The sequence below is a fragment of the Hemitrygon akajei genome, chromosome 3 (genome assembly GCF_048418815.1).
Source record: "Hemitrygon akajei chromosome 3, sHemAka1.3, whole genome shotgun sequence".
NCBI lineage: Eukaryota > Metazoa > Chordata > Chondrichthyes > Myliobatiformes > Dasyatidae > Hemitrygon > Hemitrygon akajei.
Window position 1 is genome coordinate 99089002 of NC_133126.1, and position 16558 is coordinate 99105559.

General features: G+C 46.9%; 1 protein-coding gene across 5 annotated transcripts in view; it reads right to left on the reverse strand.

Moving 5' to 3' along the window:
- The window catches only part of galnt16 (UDP-N-acetyl-alpha-D-galactosamine:polypeptide N-acetylgalactosaminyltransferase 16), a 373301-nt gene extending 360489 nt beyond the window's left edge, over positions 1-12812 (reverse strand). The window contains exon 1 of one of the 5 annotated variants that reach the window (XM_073040450.1): positions 12481-12812. In XM_073040450.1, coding sequence (XP_072896551.1) covers positions 12481-12768 — 288 coding nt within the window. In that variant the 5' untranslated portion in view covers positions 12769-12812. Of the gene's footprint in view, positions 1-9852; positions 9904-12480 lie in introns of those variants that run through there. The other 4 variants (XM_073040448.1, XM_073040449.1, XM_073040447.1 and 1 more) reach the window with 4 other exon arrangements.
- Between the last annotated feature and the right edge of the window lie 3746 nt (positions 12813-16558).

Sequence of the window (16558 nt, forward strand, 5' to 3'; positions counted from 1 at the left end):
CCACGGTTTGGTGATTCATTGAAACTCTGCTAGCATGGATCACTTGTGCACGTTTACCGGCTCATTTTAGCAGGGCACTTCAGAGTTACATTCAAAAGCATTTTGCCCACAAAATCACAATGTGCACATCTGGAGTGGGGCGGGGGAAACAAAGAACAGAACACGGGCCGAGTGGTCTCACAACTCACACTCAACACGTCAGCTAGACCAAGGAATGCAGTGATGTGGGTCAATTGTGTACTTCAGTAAGGGGAAGTCGGGGACCACGTGCCAGTCCTCATGAGGGGTCTGCAGTAGAATGAGTGTGCAGCTTCAAATTCCTGGGCATGAACATTACAAAGGATTTAAGTGCCAGGTCGAATTGGAAAGGTCAGGTATGGGCCGTATTGAGGAGATGGGTCCTGGGCCTGAGAGCACAGTCAAGCAGCAGGGCCTGGGCCTGAAGTGGTACTACCCAGGTCCGAGGGCAAGGAACAGCCCAATGTTCAGCCAATTTAAGTGCCAGACAAGAATTAGCAGGTCAGAGTGTTAGGGTAGAGGTGAGATATAGGCTGGTTTCCATCTTGCTGCTCCACAAGATTTACTTGTCTCTGATGGTGAGGATGTGGATGTGGTGAGAGGACCTACAAGTACTTGGGGGTGCAGCTGGATGACAGACTTGAGTGGAGCATCAACACAGAGGCTGTGTACGAGAACAGTCAGAGCCGCCTCCACTTCCTGAGGAGACATGCAGACCTGTTCTTCACATGTTCTACCAGTCTGTTGTTGCCAGTGCAATCTTCTATGCGGTGGTGTGCTGGGGCAATAGCACCAACACGGGTGATGCCAACAGGCTCAATAGACTGATTAGAAAGGCTGGCGCTGTTATAGGAGTCAAACTGGACACACTAGAGGCTGTGGTAGAACAAAGGACCCAACGGAAAATCCTGGCAATTCTGGATAACGTTTCTCACCCTCTACATGCCACCTTGGCTGTTCAGAGGAGCACTTTTAGTAATAGACTAAGATAACAGTGCTTCTCCAAAGAACACTATACGAGACCATTAGGCTCTATAATGAGTCATCCTATAGCCGGGGATGTGATGACCCCCTCCTGTTAGATTGTTATTAGCCTCTGTTCACCACTCCCTGCTATCGCGGACGTCTGTACAATAACACCTAGGACATGCTCATTTCTCATTGCTACCATTTGGGAGCAGGAACCCATATCAATGAATCCACATCAAAGCACCTTCTTTCCTTCTACCATCAGATTTCTGAATGGTCCACAAGTCCATTAATATTACCTTGTTACTCCTTTCTTTCATAATTAGTAGTAATTTTATGACTTTGCACCTGCTTTGTTAATCCAACCTCAAATCAAGAATGGAAACAGAGATAAAGAGTAGATCTGAAAGATTGCATTGCAATACAAGAAAACAATGATGAGTAACTTTTAATAAATAATTAAATCTAAATATATGCAAGTTTAAACTTGTAGTTTAAATTTCATAAACAATCATCACTAATCACTTAGCAACACACAAAGCACTGGAAGAACTCAGCTGTATTTATGGAGAGAAATGGACAGTCAATATCTTGGATCAAGGATTAAATGCATTCCAGAATAAAGATCTCAACCCAAAACATCAACTGTTTATCTCTTTCCAGAAATGCTCCTGGCTCTCTGAGTTTCTCCAGCACTTCTTGCATTGCTCCAAATTCCAGTATCTGCAGTCTCTTGAGTCAATCACTCTTTCAGTCAGGGAACTACAATACTATTTGTCTAAACATATACATTAGATTTGGTTTATATCTACTAGATTCACAAAGAAAAACAAAATGTTTTGCTAATCAGGTAGTAACTGTGGAGAGAGTAAACCAGGGACACATTCTACCTCAATTCCCATTCCTCATAACTCTGATGATGGAACCAAGAAATAAAAATATTAACTCTGTTTCACTCTCTCCATGAATGCTGCCTGACCTACTGAGCATCTCCAGCACTCTCCAGCATCTGCAATAGTTTCCTGCTAAATTACAGCCTTCAGGCACTTCAATACAGAGCCAGACAGAATCTCCTCTGCACCCTTTCTATGGTTTCCACGTCCTTCATATAGTGAGGCAAACAGAAATGAGCACAGTACTCCAAGTGGGGTCTGACCAGGATCCTATATAGCTGTAACATTACCTCTTGGCTCTTAAACTCAATCCCACAATTGATGAAGGTCAATGCACCTTATGTTTTCTTAACCCCAGAGTCAACCTGCACAGCAGCTTTGTGTGTCCTACGGACTCGGACACAAGATCCCTCTGATCCTGCACACTGACAAGTGTCTTACACCATATTCTGCCATCATATTTGACCTACCAAAATGAGCCACTTCACACTTATCTGGGTTGAACTCCATCTGTCACTTCTCAGCCCAGTTTTGCATCCTATCAATGTCCCGCTGTAACCTATGAAAGCCCTCCACACTATTCACAACACCACCAACCTTTGTGTCATCAGCAAATTTACTAACCCATCCCTCCACTTCCTATCCAGGTCATTTATAAAAATCACAAAGAGTAGGGGTTCCAGAACAAAACCCTGAGGCACAACACTGGTCACTGGCCTCCATGCAGAATATGACCCATTGACAACCACTCTTTGCCTTCTGTGGACAAGACAGTTCTGGATCCACAAAGCAATGTCCCCTTGGATCCCATGCCTCCTTACTTTCTCAATAAGTCTTGCATGGGGCACCTTATCAAATGCCTTGCTGAATTCCATATACACTACATCTACTGCTCTTCCTTCATCAATGTGTTTAGTCACATCCTCAAAAAATTCAATCAGGCTCATAAGGCACGACCTGCCTTTCACAAAGCCATGCTGATTATTCTTAATCATATTATGCCTCTCCAAATGTTCATAAATCCTGCCTCTCAGGATCTTTTCCATCAACTTACCAACCACTGAAGTAAGACTCACTGGTCTATAATTTCCTGGGCTATCTCTACTCCTTTTCTTGAATAAGGGAACAACATCTGCAACTCTCCAATCCTCTGGAACCTCTTCCATCCCCATTGATGATGCCAAGATCATTGCCAGAGGCTCAGCAATCTCCTCCCTCACCTCCCACAGTAGCCTGTGGCACATATCGACCGGTCTCAGAGATTTGTCCAACTTTAAGCTTTCCAAAGGCTCCAGCACATCCTCTTTCTTAATATCTAGATGCTCAAGCTTTTCAGTCTGCTGTAAGTCATCCCTACAATCGCCAAAGTCTTTTTCCATAGTGAATACTGAAGCAAAGTATTCATTAAGTACCTCTGCTATCTCTTCCGGTTCCATACACACTTTTCCACTGTCACACTTGATTGCTCCTGTTCTCTCACGTCTTATCCTCTTGCACTTCACATACTTGTAGAATGCCTTGGGGATTTCATGGCCCCTTCTGGCTCTCCTAGTTTCATGCTTAAACACCCTCCTGCTAGCCTTATAATTTTCTAGATCTCTATCATTACCTAGTTTTTTAAAGCTTTTGTAAGCTTTTTTTTCTTCTTGACTAGATTTTCAACAGCCTTTGTGCACCACGGTTCCTGTACCCTACCATCCTTTCCATATCTCATTGGAACATACCTATGCAGTACACCACGCAAATATCCCCTGAACATTTGCCACATTTTCTGCTGTACATTTCCCTGAGAACATCTGTTCCCAATTTATGCTTCCAAGTTCCTGCCTGATAGCCTCATATTTCCCCTTACTCCAATTAAACGTTTTCCTAACTTGTCTTTTCCTATCCCTCTCCAATTCTATGGTAAAGGAGATAGAATTGTGATTACTATCTCCAAAATGTGCTCCCACTGAGAGACCTGACACCTGACCAGGTTCATTTCCCAATACCAGATCAAGTACAGGCTCTCCTCTTGTAGGCTTATCTACATATTGTGTCAAGAAACCTTCCTGAACACACCTAACAAACTCCACCCCAACTAAACCCCTTGCTCTAGGGAGGTGCCAATCAATATTTGAGAAATTAAAATCTCCCATCATGACAACCCTGTTATTCATGCTCCATTCCAGAATCTGTCTCCCTATCTGCTCCTCGATGACCCTGTTACTAATAGGTGGTCTATTAAAAAACACCCAGTAGAGTTATTGACCCCTCCCTATTTCTAACTTCCACCCACAGAGACTCAGTAGACAATCCCTCCATGTCTTCATGCTTTTCTGCAGCTGTGACACCATCTCTGATCAACAGTGCCACACCCCACTTCTTCTACTTCCCTCCCTGTCCTTTCTGAAACATCTAAAGCCTGGCACTCTAACCATTCCTGCCCCTGAGCCATCCAAGCCACAACATCATAGTTCCAAGTACTGATCCACGCTCTGAGCTCACCCGCTTTGTTCATGATGCTTCTCGCATTAAAATAGACACATCTCAAACCATCGGTCTGAGCACATCCCATCTCTATCAGCTGCCTATCCTCCCTCTCACACTGTCTACAAGCTTTCTCTATTTGTGAGCCAACCGCCCCTTCCTCCATCTCTTCGGTTCTGTTTCCACCACCCCAGCAATTCTAGTTTAAACTCTCCCAATAGCCTTAGCAAATCTCCCCACCAGGATGTTGGTCCCTCTGGGATTCAAGTGCAACCCGTCTTTTTTGTACAGGTCACACCTGCCCCAAAAGAGGTCCCAATGATGTAGAAATCTGAATCTCTGCCCCCTACTCCAATCCCTCAGCCATGCATTTATCCTCCACCTCACTCTAATCCTATACTCACTGTCACATGGCATAGGCAGTAATCCTGAGATTACTACCTTTGTGATCCTGCTTCTCAACTTCCTTCCTAACTCCATATACTCTTTTTTTCAGGACCTTCTCCCTATTCCTGCCCATGTCATTAGTACCAATATGTACCACGATCTCTGGCTGTTCACCTTCCCACTCCAGGATATCATGGACGAGATCAGAAACATCCCGGACCCTGGCACCTGGGAGGCAAACTACCATCCACGTTTCTTTCCTGTGTCCACAGAATTGACTGTCTGACCCCCTAACTATAGAGTCCCCTATCACTACTGCCTTCCTCTTCTTTTCTCTACCCTTCTGAGCCACAGAGCCAGACTCTGTGCCAGAGACACGGCCACTGTCGCTTCCCCCAGATAGGCTGCTCCCCCACCCCCTCCCAACAGTACTCAAACAGGAGTACTTATTGTTAAGGGAGACAGCCATAGGGGTACTCTGTAGTATCTGCCTCTTGCCCTTCCCTCTCCTGACTTTTACCCACTTCTCTGTCTCCCGAGGCCCTGGTGTGACTACTTGACTGTAGCCCCTCTATTACCTCCTCACTTTCCCTGACCAGACGAAGGTCATCGAGCTGCACCTCCAGTTGTCTAACCCGGTCCCTAAGGAGCTGCAGCTCGATGCACCTGGTGCAGATGTGGCCTTCTGGGGGGCTGGGGGGCTCCCGGAATTCCCACATCTGACACCCAGTACAGAACACTGGCCTCACAGGCATACTTCCTGTTTCTATTCCTCACAGGTAACTTACCTCACCTCAACCCGTTATCACCAAAGCCCTACCTACCACTCTGCTTCAGATCACTCCGTCGATGACCGCTCTGCTAGGCAGTGTCTCCCTTTTATGCCTGAACCCTGTCTGCTATTTAACTCATGACTGATGCTCCGGTTATAGCCGCTGATAGGCCACGTACAATTGTCCATTGATTAGACCTAGGATTAAATCAGGGGCTGTTCAAGCGTCAGAAGAACCGATCCTGTGTGTATCTAAAAAAGTAAATGTTCAATAAACAAATCAATTAAATCCACTACAAGAGCTGCCGTGTTTTTGTCGCCAACATAGCATGCCCACATCTCACTAATCCGAACTGTACGCCTTTGGAATGTGGGAGGAGCACCAGGAGGAGACCTGCACAGTCACAGGGAGAACATACAAACTCCTTACAGACAGCATCGGGAACTGAGTCCCAACCGGTGATCATTAGCACTGTAAAGCAATAGACTATTGCTACACTGCTGTGCCACGCAAGGTGAGGGGAAAGAGTTAAAATGGAGCTGAAAGGCAACTTCTTCACACAGGGAGTGTGTATATGGAGTGAAGGAAGCAGCAGAGCTGGGTACGATAACAACAGACTGCAGATGCTAACATCTGGATCAACAAACAACTTGCTGGAGAACTCAGCAGGTCGAGCAGCATCTTTGGGGTTGAAAGGAATTGTCAGTGTTTTTGTCGAAACCTTGCATCAGGGCATTTAAAAGACTTTTGGACGGGTACATGGATAGCAACGGTTTAGAGGATATAGGCCAAATACTGGCAAATGGGACAGGCATCTTGGCCAGGACTGGGCAATTGCCATCCTGTGTAACTCTAAGCAAATAGGGAAAGGTATGCTAATTATCTTTTCACCCTCTTTGCAAAAGCAGGGTGTTGTGCAATTTAGCCTTAATTGTGTGAGAAATTCCTCTTTCTGACACAAGGTTGATATTAGGCATGAGCACCGCAGGTACTGTATAAATCACTGCATTAAATGCCCCTGTGCACAAGACGAAGTGAAACCATTCTCAACCACTGTTCCCAAAACTTTCCTAGCACCTCATGCAGAACATGTCCTCTTCTCATTGCTACCACCAGCAAGTGGTACAGCAACTTTAAGACACACACTCAACACTTCAAGGACAGCTTCTTCCCCTCCACTATTCTATTTCTGAATAGACAATGAACCCATGAATATTACCTCACTAAATAGAGAGAATCTGTAGATGCCAGAAACCCAAGCAATACACACAAAATGCTGGAGGAACTCAGCAGGCCAGGCCAACTATGGAAAGAAGTATAGTCAATGTTTCGGGCCGAGACCCTTCAGCAGGACCGGAGAAAAAATGCTGAGAAGTCAGAGTAAGAAAGTGGGGGTAGGGAAGGGAGAACCACAAGGTGAAAGGTGAAACCAGGAAATGGAGGGTTGAAGTAAGGAGCTGGGAAGTTGATTGATGAAAGACATACAGGCTGGAGAAGGGGGAATCCAATAGGAGATGACTGAAGGCCATGGAAGAATGAAAAGGGGGAGGAGCACCAGAGGGAAGCAATGGGCAGGTAAGGAGATAAGGTGAAAGAGGGAAAAGGGGATGGGGAATGGTGAAGGGAGGGTGGGGAGGGCATTACCAGAAGTTCGATAAATCAATATTCATGCTATCAGGATGGAGGCTTCTCAGACGGAATATAAAATGTCGTTCCTCCAACCTGAGTGTGGCCTCATCGTGACAGTGGAGGAGACCATGAATTGACATAATGGAATGGGAATGGGAAGTGGAATTAAAATAGGTGACCACTGGGAGATCCGGCTTCCTCTGGTGGACAGAGAGTAGATGCTCGGTGAAGTGGTCTCCCAATCTGTGTCTGGTCTCACTGATATACAGGAGGACACCAGGAGCAATGACCCCAACAGACTCACAGGTTAAATGTCACCTCACTTGTTCGCACCCCCCCCCCACTTTCTGCTTTTCACAGGGATCGTTCCCTACATGACTACCTTGTCCATTCGTCCCTCCCAACACTTATCCTTGCAAGTGGAACAAGTGCTACACCTGCCCCTACACCTACTCCCTCACTACCATTCAGGGCCCCAAACAGTACTTCCAGGTGAGGTGACAGTTCATTTACTGTGCCGGGTGCTCACTTATTGGGGTGTATGGGGTGTTGAGAGAGGGATTGTACCTCAGGTGAAGGGTCTGTCATGGTTGTTCCAAGGCAGCTCACTCACCTTCAGTCCCAACAGACACTCAGCTCTCACCTGTGACTCCAAGTTGTGGCAAACCAGGTGAGGATAGGCAGAGGTCTCATACCCTGGTGAGGTAGGGAAGTGCCTATCCTAGAATGTGAAATCAGCTCCAGTGGAGGGGCAGAAGAGATCTACAAAGAGCTTCAATGGACAGGAGGCAGCTCTGCCAGGCTCTGCGTCAGACAAAGGGCAGGACAGGCCACAGAAATGGTCATGGTCACCCACTGTAACCAGTTGTAACCTGGACCTGGGTTTTGCAGGTCAAGAGAGTGGAACTACCCCAATGCAATGGTTTTTCCACTTTAAAAACTCTCCCACACAGGTTTCCTGTCATCATGGGGTATAATAGACAACCACCATATATTTCTGACTGAACATTATATATTTTTAAATGTTTATGTATTGCAATGTACTGCTGCCACAAAACAACAAATTTCCCAACCAGTGACATTAAACTTGCGTCTGACTCTGCCCTGACAGTCAATGAAATGCTGTATGATCATTCACTGATTGCTGATTGTAAAGGCACCTCAGGGTCTACCTCATCACAAAATGTGGTCAGGATATGGAATGAGCTGCCAGAGGAAGTTGTTATGCAGATCCAATACAACATTTAAAAGACACTTCGATTTGACAGGAACATGGATAGGAAGGATTTAGAGGGATAGGGGTCAAACACAGGCAAAAGGACATCCCCCCTTATCGGGCAGGACATATTAAAGACTAAAAGCACATACACTAAGCTTAAGGGAAGCTTCTATCCTGCTATTATAAGGCCATAAGACACAGAAACAGAATTAGGCCATTTGATGCATTGAGTCTGCTCCGCAGACCAATCATGCCTGATTCTTTTTCAACCCCATTCTCTTGCCTGCTCCCCATAACCCTTAACCCCTCACCTATGAAGAACATATCAACCTCTGCCATAAACCCCACTCCCCCCCAACATCACCAGATTCAACAGATTCACAACCTTCTGGCTGAAAAAATTCCTCCTCATCTCAGTTTTAAATGGACAACCCTTTATTCTGGGACTATACCTCAGATTCTAGGCTCTCCTACATTCCCTCTATGTGCACTTTATCCAGACTTTTCGGTATCCTCATGAAGGGTCTCAACACAAAACACCAGCTGTTTATTCCTCTCCATAGATGCTACCTAACCTGCTGAGTTCCTCCAGCATTTTGTGTGTGTTGCCCTTTCAGTATCCAATAGGTTTCAATGCGATGTCCGTCCGTTCCCCCCCCCACACACACACACACCCTTTTGAACTCCATCAGATACAAGTGTGGAGACATCAAACGTCCTGCTGTTAAGCCTTTCATTCCAGGGATCTTTCTTGTGAACCCCTGGACCCACTCCAGGGCCAGCACATCCTTCCGTAGCTACAGAGGCCAAGATTGCTCATGAAATTCCATATGTGGTCTTAAAATCCTCAATAGTTCATATTGCTTTCCTTTTCTAGTCATCTTCAAGACTTTATGGATCCCTTGTACAATAAGATGTTCTCTAGACTCTACCTCATCCTGGTCATGCACCCTCTGGCTGCCTGGACTGCAATTTCACTGTAACGAGATCACCCTCCCCAGCTACTATCTCCATGTACCGTGGCTACCAATTCCATGTGATCTGATTACATATCATAGGTAGCGTGATCTGATTAGGTGAAATGCAAATCAAAGTTTTCCACTGTACCTGTGCCATTAAGAACCAATTTGCTATCTTGGTTGGTGTGACCCGTTTCCATGTGGCCTCTATAGCCCTAAGTCAGGGATTCACAGATCCCTGGTTGTGGGTGGCAGTCCACAGCATAAAGGTTGGGAGCCACTGTTCTTGGACATTCCCTGAATATATCATTTTGTGGAAACTTAATCAGACTTTCTGGATTCCTGCTATTTCCCAGCTTCCGTCTGATCCCTATACAGATTAGCAGGCCTTGATTTCATCCTTTCGCCACCTTGGCCTCTTCCTAGTTTGAGGCACCTAAGGAGTCAGGGATATAGGCCCATGTGCAGCATTAACCAGCATCATTGGTGGGTCAAAGGGTCAAATTGGTAAATCAGTTCATTATTGTCCCACTTACCCAGTTATAGTGTAAAAAGACAGTTGCACACGCCATCCAGACAGATCCTCAGATCGGTACATTGAGGCAGTGTGTATGTTTCTCTCACCCTTGCCTATCATTGGCGTCAGCGAGCTGGCTCCTCTACCCCACAATTTGCTCCCTTCGCTCAGAGCCCCGCCTCTACCCACTTTTACTAACCTGGCTTAATATCAAATCCATTTCTCAGCCATCCAAATATGATGGTAATTTTCTGGTCGGTAACACATCTGTGAATAGACACACTTCAATTCAGCTCTTGTCGCCTCATCAGTTTCGAAAATGCACAGAGGAGACGCGAAAGCTCAGAGACTGTACTCTCCAGAGCGCTCTCGGTGGTGATTGTCTGGCCGTTTGCACACAGCACAAGGCCAACCTCCAAACCAGCACAGACCACAAAACCCAGTACAGACCACAAACCCGGACAGACCACAAGCCCAGTACAGACCACAAACCCAGTACAGACCACAAGCCCAGTACAGACCACAAGCCCAGTACAGACCACAAGCCCAGTACAGACCACAAAGCCCAGTACAGACCACAAAGCCCAGTACAGACCACAAAACCCAGTACAGACCACAAAACCCAGTACAGACCACAAAACCCAGTACAGACCACAAACCCAGTACAGACCACAAAACCCGTACAGACCACAAAACCCAGTACAGACCACAAAACCCAGTACAGACCACAAAACCCAGTACAGACCACAAAACCCGTACAGACCACAAAACCCGTACAGACCACAAGCCCAGTACAGACCACAAAGCCAGTACAGACCACAAAGCCCAGCACAGACCACAAAGCCCAGCACAGACCACAAAGCCCAGCACAGACCACAAAGCCCAGTACAGACCACAAAGTCCAGTACAGACCACAAAACCCGTTCTGTGCGCACCGGCTACACCGGTTTCAGCAACACACCGCCGTTAAATTCAAATAGTAAAATATGCCGCCGCGGGAACTCAGCTAGTCTGACAGCGAGCACAGCAGGTAATGAACAGTCGACGCTTCGGGCCGAGACCCTTCATCAGGGATGCTGAGTTCCTCCACATTTTGTTGATCAAGATTTGCAGAACCCGTGTCCTGAATTGCGGCGGGATGTGTGCAAGTGCGGCGGCAACCGTTTGTATTATGCAGATACCCGATTTACAACACAATACATGTGTCACCTCTGTGCTTCATAATTATCGCCAGGCTGGCAGACCTCCCTCTCACGCCCCTCGCCCTCCCATCCCTGTCTCGGCCCGATCCGACACGCATGCTGATACACTGAAGCAGAATCGCCACAGGCGCATTACGCCGCCGGAGACGACAAAGAAAGATGAGAACGAAAAATCAGCAAAGCTTAGAAATAAGAGTATTAAACAAGATGAATGAGACGAAAAACAAAAGATGTGGTAGTCAGTGTAGAGAGGGATGAGAGAGGATGGGTGGGGGGTTGGAGAGAGAGGATGGGTGGGGGGGTTGGAGAGAGAGGATGGGTGGGGGGGTTGGAGAGAGAGGATGGGTGGGGGGGTTGGAGAGAGAGGATGGGTGGGGGGGTTGGAGAGAGAGGATGGGTGGGGGGGTTGGAGAGAGAGGATGGGTGGGGTTTGGAGAGAGAGGATGGGTGGGGGGTTGGAGAGAGAGGATGGGTGGGGGGTTGGAGAGAGAGGATGGGTGGGGGGTTGGAGAGAGAGGATGGGTGGGGGGGTTGGAGAGAGAGGATGGGTGGGGGGGTTGGAGAGAGAGGATGGGTGGGGGGGTTGGAGAGAGAGGATGGGTGGGGGGTTGGAGAGAGAGGATGGGTGGGGGGGTTGGAGAGAGAGGATGGGTGGGGGGGTTGGAGAGAGGATGGGTGGTGGGTTAGAGAGTGGATGGGTGGTGGGTTAGAGAGTGGATGGGTGGTGGGTTAGAGAGAGGATGGGTGGGGAGTTAGAGAGAGGATGGGTGGGGAGTTAGAGAGAGGATGGGTGGTGGGTTAGAGAGTGAATGGGTGGGGAGTTAGAGAGAGGATGGGTGGGGAGTTAGAGAGAGGATGGGTGGGGGGGTTGGAGAGAGAGGATGGGTGGGGGGGTTGGAGAGAGGATGGGTGGTGGGGTAGAGAGAGGATGGGTGGTGGGGTAGAGAGAGGATGGGTGGTGGGTTAGAGAGTGAATGGGTGGGGAGTTAGAGAGAGGATAGGTGGGGAGTTAAAGAGAGGATGGGTGGGGAGTTAGAGAGAGGATGGGTGGGGAGTTAGAGAGAGGATGGGTGGGGGTTATAGAGATAATGGATGGAGGGGAGGGATAACAGTCAGGAGGGAAGTAACGGAGAGAACGAGTGGGCCTCATTGTGAGAACAGAATAGAAGGGGACAGGGACGGAGATATGGGAAGGGGACAGAGAGCAGAGAGGGGGTGTTTGTGGGGAGAGAGCGGGGACGGTGGAGAGAGAGAAGGTTGTTGGTAGGGAGAGAAACGGACGGTGGGGAGAGTAGGGGGCGCTGGAGAGATAGGGGTGTTGGTGGAGGGGGGAGAGGAATGATGGGGAGATAGAGGGAACGCAGGGAGAGCGGTGGAGGAAAAAAGGAACCACTGGGATGGTTGATGCTCCCTCCCCTGCAGCACCCCACTGCCGATACACTCACCGCCTGCCTGCCGCCGGCGACCTGCCGCTGGTGCAGGGGCTCCCCGGGGCCGTGCACTGCAGGACGGGGCTTGCCCCCTTGCCACAAATAGTAGAACAAACCGAGGGTCCAGGCAACGGTGAGCAGGGCGGCGGCGTTCACCCGCACCCTTCGCATCGTGGGCTGGGCGCTGCTGCCGTCTCCCAGCCTCCTGCCCCTCGCACCCTGGTCGGCACAGCACCGCAGCAGACACAGCCGTGCTGGCGACCGCCGGGTCCTAACGCGCGCGTTTGCAGCAGTTAAATGCATTCTCACAATCCTGCTGCATAACACCGCAGCTGAGGTCACGTCTCTATAAAGTGCCATTATTCTTTAACCATCCTAATGTCCTGCACCATCCGCAGCGGAATCCCTCTCCCTTCATTCCTAATTAATCCCTGTTCCTCTATTCCGAATCCAGTTCCAGTGTACTTTCAACCCATTCCTAATCCCTCTCAAACGAGAGAAATGTGTAGATGCTGGAAATCCCAGCCACACACACAAAATGCTGGAGGAACTCAGCAGGCCAGGCAGCATCTGTGGAAAAGAGGACCGTCGACGTTTCTGGCCGAGGTGCTGAGTTCCTCCAGCATTTTGTGTGCGTTGCCTAACCCATCCCAATGTCTTTTCTCCATTCCCAGTGAATCCCCATCGCTCCATTCATTTCCAACTCATCCTAATATCCAACCGCTTCGTTCTCAATGAATTCCTGCCTCTGCACTACATTCCCAAACCATCCAAATAAATGATCACTCCATTTTCAGTAGATTCCCGTCCTTCCCGATGTCTTTCCCGAAGGGCATCCTCAGCCCTTCCCGATGTCTTTCCCGAAGGGCATTCTCAGCCCTTCCCGATGTCTTTCTCTTTCACTCTGAAGTAGACCCTGTGCCTACTGATTACACTGCTCTTCCTCTAGTGCGCGCCTCATCACTGCCAGGATGATGATGATGGAAAAGCGCCCTCGGCACATAAAAGGAATGTTTGACTGCAAGATGTTCCATGTCGAGTGATCGGGACTGAGACAGAGCCGCCACCACTGTGCGCCATGATGAGTAAATCATAAAGCACACTCCCTCTCAGAACAGTTGGTGGAGAGATTGTGGAGGCAGCTGTTGGTAAGATGTTGCAGCTGCTCCAGGTCCTTTCTTAGACAGGAGTTGATTCAGGCCACGTTGCAACATCAGCTGTTGGTAAGACCACAGACACGTTTAGGAATCAAAAGGTTGAGCATAGAGCCACAAAAATCGAAAAGGGTGAATACAGGACTCAAGGTGCTGTATCGGAGTACACGGAATAAGGAAGGTGCACTTGCAGCAGATTGGCAGGTATGATGTTGTTGGCATCGCTGAATCATGGCTGAAAGATTATAGCTGGGAGCTTAATGTTCAAAGATCCACATTGTATCAAAAAGACAGGTAGGGAGGCAGAGGGGGTAGCTGTTCTGTTGGTAAGAAAATGAAATCAAATCATTAGAAGGAGGTGACATAGGATCAAAAGGTGTTGAATCATTGTGAATAGAGCTAAGGAACAGCAAGAGTAAAAAGACCCTGATGGGAGTTGTATACAGACCCCCAAACAGTCGTAAGGATGTGGTCTACAAATTACAATGGGAGATGGAAAATGCATACCAAAGATGATGTTACAATAGTTATGGGGGCTTCAATATGCAGGTAGATTGGGAAAATCTGGATGGTGCTGGATTCAGGAGGAGAAATTTCTAGAGTGCCTATCAGATGGCTTTTTTAGGGCAACTCGTGGTTGAGCCCACTATTATCAGCTATTGGATGTTGTGCAATGAACCAGAATTGTTTGGAGAGCTTAAGGTAAAAGAACCCTTTGACAGAAACTGATCATAATATAATCAAATTCACTCTGAACTTTGAAAGGAGAAGCTAAAGTCAGATGTATCAGTATTACAGTGAAGTAAAGGGAATTACAGAGGCATGAGGGAGGAGTTGGCCAGAATTGATTGGAAAAGAACACTGGCAGGGATGAGGGCAGAGCAGCAATGGCTGGAATTTCTGGAAACAACTTGTAAGGCACAGGATACATACATCTCAAAGAGGAAAAAGTATTCTAAAGGAAAGATGACCAGACCGTGGCTAACAAGAAAAGTCAAGGCCAATATAAAAGCAAAGAGTGGGTATAGAATAGAGCAAACATTAGTGAGACAATAGAGGATTAGGAAGCTTTTAAAAACCAATAGAAGGCAACTAATAAAGCCAATAAGAAAGTAAAGATGGAATTCAAAAGTAAGCTAGCCAATAATATTAAAGAGAACCCCAGAAGTTTCTTCAGATAAAAGAAAAGCGAGAGTGGATATTAGACTGCTGGAAAGCGATGCTGGAAAGATAGTAACGGAGGACAACAAAATGGCAGATGAACTGAATAGGTATTTTGCATCAGTCTTTGCTGTGGAAGACATTATCAGTATGGTGCAATCTTGCTCTAAGGTTTGCAACTTTATTTTCCAGAGACTGTACATTTGCCAGCAAAATAGTTAGGGATGGGGGTCTAAGGCTAGGTGTTTCAGTCACACCCATAAACCAGCGTGCCATCCTCACTTCCATTTTTTTTACTGCACTCACAAACTGAGTCTGCAGTCCTGGTTCCATCTATTTTGAGTATTGATAGGTTTTTAAAATGTCTTAAAATGATGCTGCTTACTTAAATACCCATGGCTGTGATTGTGGATTTCTGCTGTAGCAGACCTAAACGGGAATACTTAATAATTCTCATCGCAGCTGTACACAAAGACTCAGCATCTTCAATCACATAAGGAAATGTAGTTAACTTGGAATACAGTTATACTCCCAAGCCAGGGAAACATCCTCCCTTCTCAAACTCTGCAAGAGTTTTGTATGCATCCATGAGGTCATCTCTCAATCTTCCAAACTTCATGGAATCAAGATCTAATCTATTCAATCTCTCCTCACTTGCCCCAGGAACCAGTTACATGAAATTTGCTCCACTCCTTATGTGGAAAATTTATCCTTTGCTAGTTAAAGGAGCCAAAATTGTACCTAATATTCCAGCTGCGTTCTTGATAGGGCCCCATATAATTGCTTGAGGCACACTGCCACTGCTCTTATTGAAATCTACAATATGTGGATATGAAGTGCATATGAAATATTTGTTTCTCATAACTCAATCTTATTTGGAGGCGATGTTCATACCAGTTGTTTCTGCATGAAAGATTCATTCAGTTGATTTGGTGTGAATTTCGGAGCACAGAGAGTTGTAGGGGAACAGGAGTGAAAGTTTCAAAATGTTAAGTAGGTTTAACCAAAGGCATGGAGTCACACAGAACAGAGGCAGTCTTCAGTCTGCTTAGTCCATGTTCAAAGTTCCAAGTCTATTTTATTATCAAGGTACACATATGTCACCATATACAACCCCAAGATTAATTTTCCTTTGGGCATACTCAGCAAACCTATAGAATAGTAATTATAACAGGATCAGTGAAAGATCAACCAGAGTGCAGAAGACAACAAACTGTGCAAATGCAAATATAATTAAATAACAATAAATAACAAGAACATGAAGTAACAAGGTAAAGAGTCCTTAAAGCGAGATCATTGGTTGCAGCAACACTTCTAGAACATCCAGAAAATATTCCTTCTGTTTGGGCGCAGAAGCAGGGACCCAATTGCAGACCAAGTACTGTGCACACCGTGATATTTACAAAGTCGGCATCAAAGTTCAGGCGGAGATCAAAAATTCCAGAGAAATCCAAAAACCAGAATCTGGAAACAGGCAGAGTCAATATTCAGACGGACAGAGTTCAGATATGAATGCCGGAAAGGCTCAGGAAATCTCACTGGCACAACCTGGTGAAAACACAGGACTAAAATACACTGAGCAATAAACAGAGAGGCAGATGATAGGTGGAGCACAATGAGACACAGGTGGCAGCAAAACAGGTAATAACGAGGAACAGGTGAGAGGCAGAATACTCAGTAATACGGGGGCTGGAGTAGAGCAGGAGCGGGGACAGGAGCACATGGGGCATGAAAACAAACAAGAGCACATGGCAATACAAAACCACAGACTGATGGCC